Source organism: Mus caroli, unplaced genomic scaffold, assembly GCF_978045245.1.
Source record: "Mus caroli unplaced genomic scaffold, Mus_caroli_1 scaffold_17, whole genome shotgun sequence".
Classification (NCBI taxonomy): domain Eukaryota; kingdom Metazoa; phylum Chordata; class Mammalia; order Rodentia; family Muridae; genus Mus; species Mus caroli.
Window position 1 is genome coordinate 11437018 of NW_028227272.1, and position 9631 is coordinate 11446648.

General features: G+C 36.2%; 1 protein-coding gene across 1 annotated transcript in view; it reads left to right on the top strand.

Moving 5' to 3' along the window:
- LOC110312009 (uncharacterized) overlaps positions 1–7375 on the top strand; it is a 142245-nt gene extending 134870 nt beyond the window's left edge. Inside the window, exons 17-19 of the mRNA XM_085832137.1 lie at positions 1081–1332; positions 3496–3747; positions 6718–7375. Of these exons, the coding sequence (XP_085688263.1) occupies positions 1081–1332; positions 3496–3747; positions 6718–7269 (1056 nt within the window). The 3' untranslated portion in view covers positions 7270–7375. The remainder of the gene's footprint in view (positions 1–1080; positions 1333–3495; positions 3748–6717) is intronic.
- The last annotated feature ends 2256 nt before the right edge of the window (positions 7376–9631 follow it).

Sequence of the window (9631 nt, forward strand, 5' to 3'; positions counted from 1 at the left end):
GCCTACAGATATCTAAATTTCATATTATAAACTAAATATATCCTTGACCATTCCCTAAATCTTGGCTATTGCTCTGTCAGCTCTTATCTCCATTCTAGTAAAATAGAAGCTGGTAAATCTAGCCCTATTTCAAAGCATCAACCAGTTACCAAGTTCTATTTTTACACAAGTTCTATCTGCAGAAAACAGATTCATTCAATGACATTAGGATTCACACAATAGCATGTTACTTAATATACTGAAGGAAATAGGTAAAGATCATCAGGTATATTGTTCATTCTCTCATATGGATATTAGACCATGTTAGCATATGACTCAGTGCAGATTGTCAACATGTGTGCAGGATGCTCTAATGGTATATAATCTGAAGTAAAATTTAGACTTTATTGTATCTGCCAGTTTATGGTCCTTGCTCTCCCATAGTCATCTGATTTACTTATACCTTTCTGTATGTAGTTTTCTGTGGCCTTTTAATTTCCTCATTTACCATCGCCTGTTTTTTTTTTTCTCTTAGAAGAAGCAGATTCATTTTTCCAATTTATGATTTGTTAATATACATTACACACTACCCCTTGTAACTATAAACTACACAGTTTACGATGTAAAGTAAAATCTAGTAATTTTGTTTTGCTTTGATGATGTATTTAGTAACTTGGGTTCCCAATAACTTAGGCTTGTGCCTATTAGATATTTATTGATAAACAGAAAAAGGGCTTAAATGTATTCTTACGGTTGCACATTTGTAGGTTGGATAATGCTTACATGAAACATTCTTTGCATTAATAACAAATCATCTAATTTATTTTTTAGAAGTTTTATCAAGTAAGGTATGTTTATTGTAACCAACATTGTAATCACTACTAAGTTAATTATGTTGGTTCATGTTTTTCTCCTACTTTATATGAAAGGAAATTGTTTTCATTTCTTATTAATAGTAATAGTGTGACTAGCAAAGCACTTATGAAGAAAATTAACTGGTAAATATTCAGTAGCTGCTCCTTTTTCTTCATTTACGTACTGTAATATGTAAGGACAGAGTCATTTCCTGCAATATGAAACATTCCACTTTCTCATCTTCAGAAAATACCTAAGGAACGGACACTAAAGAATAAATATGACAGCAAATCCCTACAGCCTGGGAAGCAGGCTGCTGCCAAGACAGCAAAGGAAGTAGAGCGTGTGCACAGTGAATCGCAGTATGTACATCTTAGAGAAGACATTAAAAAAGATTTCAAAGTGAAAATTTGTGAAGTGCTTGAACAACAGGAAAGTAATGTTTGTCCTAAGGAAGAAGGACTACATCATATTTTTAAAGGAAAAACAAGAATAATGGTAATTTAATTTACAAAACTATATTTTTCATTTGAGGGCAAAGATACATCTGTGAGCTCATGTCTGCAGTGTTGCAGTGTGTCCAGACAATAGGACCCTAGCTTTATCTGTGTCCTGTACCTCCTTCACACCCTCAGTCCCAGATGGATCCTTCTCATTGGTTCTTAAAATTCTACATGAAAACAAATTAGACTATGAATGTAACAAACCAGAAATTTACAAGATCTTTACACAAATGAGGACAATTCTTATAAAATAAGCAATAATATTGACAATAATGGGGATGATAAGAAAATATTTCAAGAGTATTTATAGTTGGAAGGAACTAACATGTTTCCATGCAAATGAATATATCATAAATCAAAATGTAATTAACTATAATTTTGATATTAGACATGTGCCAAGTTGTAGTAAACCATAAGAGCAGTAGCTCCTGTAATTCAAAGATTATAAAACATCATGTAATCTATTGGAAAGACCTATGTCACTGGATAACTTGGTTCATGGCTCTCCTGCCTCTGGAGTTTCATATGTAATATTTCAGAATTCTGTGAAGGTTTGCATTTTAAGTATTTTTTGCAAATATTTATGTACTTAAATCCATATACTTTTTCCATGTAAGGACATCTTTTTCTACTTCAGTGATTTGGTTCTTTCTTCCAAGTCCTGTGCCTCAAATTTCATATGATAAACTGAAGACAATGTACTGACATGTGTCTATTATTCTATTCTGAAGCTGCTGTCTCCATCTTAGTTAATAATGTCATATATAATCAAATAATGTCATATAAATTGTATTGAAATACTGATATTGGGGCAGTTTGGGACTCTAGTTATTCTTCTTAACCCAGTCACTAAGTTCTTTGTACTCTGTCTCTATTGATAAAGAGAACATTATTTTTTTAATTAATTTATTTTAACGTTTGAAAATGTTATAAATGCATATAACAAATTTTGATCAGATCCATCCACACTTTACTCCCCTCCAAATCTTCCCTAACTGCTACCAACACTATTCGTTTACAAATTCATGTTTTCTTAAAAAACAGAGTCCACTTAGGAGTGCATATGTCGGAAAATTACTGGTTCATGAATAGCCTCACAAAGTTGCATCTGGAAGAAAACTATCTTCTTCCCTCAGCAGTTATCAGTTGTATATATCTACTCACCTAGGGGTGGGACTTAATGAGCCTTCCCTCAGTAATGCTGGAATGTTGGTTGGACACATCAGTCTTATTCTGAATATAATATGATATAATATAATATAATATAATATAATATAATATAATAAATATTTTTACCCATTTGATGATACATGTATCTCCAAATTTCATACACCTGAATAAAGTTTGGCATTATGAACAAAGTGCCAGTAATAGTCATTAAGTTAGGTTGAACTAAAAAAGCATTTCCAGGGATTAAATTGGTAGTTTCATATTACCAGTCACTCAGGCCAGTTTTAGGGAGTTATGTCTGCTTAGTGGTCTCTAGAAGTTTTCAGTGTCTATATTGAGAGAGAGAGAGAGAGAGAGAGAGAGAGAGAGAGAGAGAGAGAGAGAGAGAGAGAGAAGGCATAAAATCAGCACAGTGGTTCTTAATATGGATTATAGTCTTAAAATTTTCTACTGGTGTGAGAAGATACCATGACTGAGGCAGCTTACCACAGAAAGAATTAGATTGGAGGTGTGCTTACAGTTTCAAAGGGATAGTCTATGAGCATCATACTTGGTATCTTGGCAGCAAGCATGCAGGAATGGCACTAAAGCAGCAGCGGAGAGCTTATATCTGATCTAGAAGTATGAGGCAGAGGTAGAGTGGGGAAGACCTTCAGTGACATACCTTCTCCAACAAGGCTATGCCTCTGAATCAGCAAAGCAGCCCTGCCAAACATACCAGACATTCAAAATATGATCCAATAGGTCCCATTCTCATTTGTACCACTGTTGTTCATTTCCATATAGCATATCAATATTATTATGAAAGTTGTATGCAATGTGTTCAGTGGTACTATACCATGTAAGAACTTTATACACTCCTTATTTCTGAGCCTGCATCCTGTAATGAAATAACCAAAAGAAAGTCCATTCTGAAAACAAGTACCCCCAAACACAAAACTCATGAGGTTGAATGGATCAAAATAACCCTCCTCATTCTTATCTGCAGAAAGTATCTCAAGAACAAGACATGGAGAAGGAATACAATGTTGAATATGCATCTTTCTGGTCACAGCCTTCTATGAGAACAAATGAAGCAACAGTAGGTGAACAGAATGCACAGCAGTACAAACATATGAAGGAATACTTCCGAAAAGATTTAAAGGAGATGGATCATGAACAATTTAAGAATGCTGAAGTTATTCTTTATTCTAAGGAAGAGTTGCCACCTGATGACTCTAGAAGAGTAAAGCACATAGAGGTAATTACCACCACATTGGGAAGCACAGTATTTTACTGTAAGATACAAGAAGATTCTTTGCATTCTGTGGGTGTTCCAGACCTTCCATTCCTAAAACCCAGCCCTGAAAATATTTTTACATCTTTCTTATGTTCTTTATCACAGTAATTCATTTGCCAACCATGTTCTAAAATGTAAGTGAAAATTCATTAGAAAGTAAGAATAACACCTGAAGTAGTTGACATGCTTAATACACATAGAAGATGTTTATACAAATATAGAATTTTTATGATGATAGAAAAGTAAATAATAATGAGGTTGAATATAAACACAATGGAGTAATTAGAGTGGTCATGAGAGGAACCAACATCTTTGATATTCAAATGATTAGACTATAAACTTCCTTATCACTAATTACAGATAGATATTAGACATGCCTGAATCTACTAATCCAAAAGGGCTGTGGTTTTCATCCTTCAAACAAATGAACAATCTGCCTTAAATAAAACAAAAAAGACATCACTTTCCTGCTGCTAAACACAATTAAAACCAAGCTAGTATGAAACTTTCCCAGAAGCCATTACCTGCTAATTGCAGTATAAAAACTATAACATCACAGACCTGAGCAAGATAATGTCAGTTCTCTACCACAGGCTAACAGAAATACCAAACAGTAGTCTTTGTAAAGAGGTAAAGTAACACAAGCTTTAAATGGCACAGGCAGGTTATAAGGATGATGCCTGGCTTTAGAAAAAGAGAAAGCTCACATCTCAAGGAATTGCTGCTGTTCAGGTCTTTTTCTTTATCATTTTCATTCTGAACTGCTAACAAACAAACTCATTCGTATATGGGCCATGAAGATGGCTCACTGTGTCAAAGCAGTTGCTGTACAAGCCTAGTGATCTGAGTTCCATTCTGGAAAACACAACAAGCAGCAAAAGTCTCACATATGTAATCCCAGTACCTTTAAATACAGATAAGAGGATGAGAGAGTTGAACAGCCTCGGAAAGCACAAGCCAGCCAGAGTGGAACACACAGAGCAACAGAGACAGTGAGAGAGACTGCTTCACCGAGGCAAGAGGGACCCAACTCCTGAAAGTCATCCTAGAGCCTTTACACACAGCAGCCTAGCACACACAAGAACATAAATACGCACACATAGATGCACACACACATAGATGCACACTCCAATAATAAATACATTTTAGACTAGTTCATATAAAAGTGCCTATCCTAATAAATATGTGATGTCTTTAGGTATTCATTCATACTCCTGTCTATAAATAATGGTTCAGTTAAATATCTTCAAGGTTTTTTCAGTCATCTTCAGTGTTTCTCTTCCATGCGTCATGTGTCCTGGAAAATAAACATGGCATTCCTTTTATAAATGGTTTAAGAGTACTTTACTAATGAGGAAGAAGCATGAGAAAACATGTAGCTTATGAAAATGTGTCTAAGTCTGACAAATACCGCATGTAAACTCATCTCATTGTGTTTGATGTGTCCAGGTTCATATTTCTCAATGAAATAAGTAAACTTAACATTCTTACAGGAACACTCAAAAGAGTTTTCATACACATGTAACATGTGTATACTTCCTCATCTTTTTTTTTCTTTTACCAACAATGCTGCTCAAGCTATTTTATTCAATCATTTCTGTGCGTACATTATTTGTTGATGATTGGTAAGTTTTAGAATGTGTGAGTTTTTCAATTTTGGCATTGAAAGAAAAAGAAAACTGCTAAGTTTCAAGTTTCACTTAGTTGTAAAGAATGACAAAGACCTGTAGACATTTATTAGCAAATAAATGTAGAGGAAACTTTGCACCCACCAAGCAGCATCAACTTGATAAATTTATCTGATTAATTTAGTGGGTATTCTGAGTATCCTACCAGAGCTAGCACTATGGAATTGGATCATTTGTTTGTAACACTGAATAACGCCCCTTAAGAATTTTGAATGAATTGTTCAGGCTTTTGTCATGACACTTCTACTGAAAGTAATCAATGGTTGTATTAGTAACTTTCTATTGTTCTGATCAAGTACTCTGACCTAGGCAGCTTATAAGATGGAGGGTTTGTTTGGGGCAGGGCTTATGGTTTTAAAAGGATATATATAGTTACATCATCATCATGACTTTGGACAGACAGGCATAGTGCTGTTGTAACAGCTGAGGCTCACATCCTCATTCACAAACAGAAGGCAGAGAGCTCACTGGAGATGACCCTAGTCTTTTGAAACCTCAAAGCCCACCCTCAGTGACACATTTTCACCAATAATGTCACACATCCTAATTGTTTCAATAATAGTTCTACCCACTGGGGAACTAGGGGTTGTTCTTATTCAAGCAGCCACAGTAGTGCTGGAACAGGCCATTGCTCACACATCTAACAATCATGGTTAAGAAGTATGAGGTTAGAAAGCATCTCCATGACCCATATTTGAAGCTCAGCAGCTCTTCTTTTCTGCCTGTACTGGCATACTTTGTTCATGCATTTCAGAGGGTACCTTCACTGTTTTACTCTCCAAGGACCCCAATGAGCCATCGTGAAAGGCCAAGTAGGCAAGAACTAATGTAATGCAGAAGAGAGAGTTTCATTTCATTATTGAAGCTCCTCATTGCCACATCATATTAATCTGGCTGGAATATAAAATCCAAGTCATGAAGTCAGGAGAGGAAACATTTTGTCCTTTTCTTTTTATATCTTCCCATTATACAGAGGATGGTGATCTTAGGTAGCAAAGAGAAGAAGGAAGTAAAGCATAAAGCTGAGCAGATACAATTTTGAGGTTTCTGAAAATGCTGGAACTTCTATTGGAGCAGAAAGGAAGCAGAGGTTACAGGATATTGATGGCTGTAATGATAAATTTAGACTGAAATTATAAATTGGGGACTAAAATCAAGATTGTGACATTTAAAGACAAATGATAAAATGAACAAAAACCATAAAATTTTTAATGAAAAGTAACATCTGAATATTTCTTTAAAGGTTGAAGAAAAGAAGACAGGGTATTTGTATGCACCCAATTTTAGCTCTTTTGAGCATAGAATTGCTGCCTTGAGGGCTACTGCACACATTGAGCCAGCTCCTGCTGCCTGCACTGGTGGTGCAGGTGACATGGGTGCCATGGACAAAGCTCAGAAGACTGAACTGGCTCTCCCATTTGCTTTAGCTCTTCAAACTGAGCATCCAAGGGACCAACAACATTTTAACCCTGAGCCTGCTCCTGAGCACTGCTCTCATGAGACCATTGACCCTGATCACAATGCTGACTTTGCTCTTGACTCTTGTCTTCTTGCTCAAGGCAAGGATGTCAGGCTCAGTATTGATCCTGAATCTGCTCCTCTTTGTGGCCCCTGTGACATGGAGGACCCTTCAACTGACCACTCCAGCCAAGGCATAAACACCAACACCAGGCCTGCTCCTGTTCGTGGCAGAGGTGATACCACTGATCATGATAATGGCACAGATCTGGCTTCTACCCTTCCTGTTGTTGTTAAGGAGATGGTTGATACACCAACTTCTACAAGGGTGGTCTGAGGAATCTAACCAAGAAGATTTTTACCAGTAAGAAAACTGATGATCAGGTTAAGTTACCAGACAAATAATGGTTTAAAATCGAAGATGATTTCTGTACTAGAAAACTAAATTTTCTTTTGGTGCTAATACTTATGGTTAATAAATTCCATGCTACATATGGGGCTATTTAAGCTTTGTCTGATACCAGAAAAAAAGTCTCTGTTTCCCAGTAATATTGAAAATAACACCATATAAAAATAAAAAGTCAGTTATCCCAAAAAAACATGACCAAGTAATGTTGGTTGGCTCATGGTTGTCTCCTATTCTGAAATGAGGAAATTGTTGTCTTTCCCCATGATTTCTGAGTTTTCAGAGTAGCTAAGTATATGCAGTGACTTATTACTGTTAAATATCAATCAATGTCTACTTTTTCTATGCTGATATACTGACTTGAGGGACTACCACTGTCTTGAAAACAAACATTCCAAAGCAAACAGCATCTGAGAAAACAAAAACAAAAACAACAAAAAATGAGCCTCCACTTCTCATACCTTCCATGCACAATGAACTGATGTTATTATACAAGAAGCTACAGATGATGTCACTAATGATGCTGCCCATGATCATCCTGAGAATGCCACCGATGTTGTTCTTGATGATACTTCTAGTAATTCTTGCTTTCCTCTCTAGTTACTGCTGCAGTTTATTGTCAGTCCTTTGAAGCATCTATCAGGACAATCAATACTATACTAGAAGGAATTAAAATTCTTTTTAAAAGTTTTATAAAATATAAATTTTAAAATACAAAATTTCAAACTATCTCTTAGCATTGGATAAAATGACACGATGACCACCCCATGGTATGGTTAAGGGGAAGGTTTTTATTGTAGGTATGGGATAGGGAATAGCTGGAGCTACCAGGAAGCATCAAGAGAAGACTGAGCATGGCTAGCACACTCCGTGTGGTCATGAAAGAATCCCAGCAGAGCAGAAAGATAGAGGGAGGGAAAGAGGAATATGAACTAGAGAGAATGAGAAATAGCATGGTTATATGAATGAGAAGCCCATGAGCTAGAGGGAGATTAGTGTAGGAGGAGAAGCAAGAGGAGCTAATACACTAACCTTGACTTTGAAATGGGTAATAGGTACCTGTGATACTGAGGGTGCTTAGAGGCCAGTGCAAGCTTTGATATGCTAATAGACATCACAGGTAACCATTTGTCCCTCCAGTTGGTCATAAAAGAGTAGAGTGAGAAACAGCTTTAAAACTTCCTGAGGAAGGCTAACTTTTATCTAGCCTCCAGAAATACTCTGAAGTCCAGATTGAACTGAATTGTGGATATTGCACTGCTTTTGGAGTTATGGAAACTGGAGTTTCCTTTGGACTTAACCAGAATAAATGAATTTTACTGCATTCTGCAAGTCAAAGCCAGCCTAGTTCACATTTACATACTCAGTATACAAACATGTATAAAAGCATCACCCAAACAGCTATGTTGTTCTTAATACATCAATTAAGTTAAAATGTGGTTGCTTAACTGAAATTTCTTTTCTTTTAATTTTATGATATCTTTCAGGACCCATATTATGTTCCTATAGTCCCTCACTGAAGGGTGGGGCCTTATGAGTCTTTCCTAATGAATAACAAAATGGTAGTGGTCTTGTTTTTTGGTGGTTTCGTGTAGGCAATTACGGATATAGTCAGCATTCATAAGTGTGGGCAAATGATTGTATACTCCATTTTACAGAATTTACTTGAAGCTTCTGCCTCCCTCCCACAGAACAGTCCCTAAACTTTGTAGGGTGTGATACAGATGTGTTGCTGAGGTTTGAGAACCAGACAGATATGCACTAGGATTTTTATTAGTCTGTGCATTTGACACAGACAACTGCATAAAGAAGCATGTCTGATGAGGACCGATAGATGCCCTAATGTACAGTTATAAACATATTTAGAAAGCAACTTGACACCATGTCATTGGAGGTTCTCCTCTAGGGACTACCATGTGGATTAAACACATCAGTGGTTAACTCTGAGTCAACAATAATGCATCAGTGTTTAGTGTGGCAGACTGTTTCTAGAATCATGGTATATATATTTAACAAATACTCCTTCCCATTAAGTTAACTGACACTTACTGATTTTACACTAGTAATTGTGGCCTAAAAGTAAAGAAAAACATCAAAGAATCCAAGAGCAGAGGTCATTTGTTATTATAATACAGTAACTAGTAAGAAGGCAATGCTAGACTATCTCAAAATGTGGTTAGAGGAGTTTCTCTGGCAAGTACATGATTTGGCAGAAAAAAAGGATTTCACATCAAGTTTGAAGACCAAAGTTGGATCCCAGAACATATATGGAAATAAAAGAAATGTCCAAACT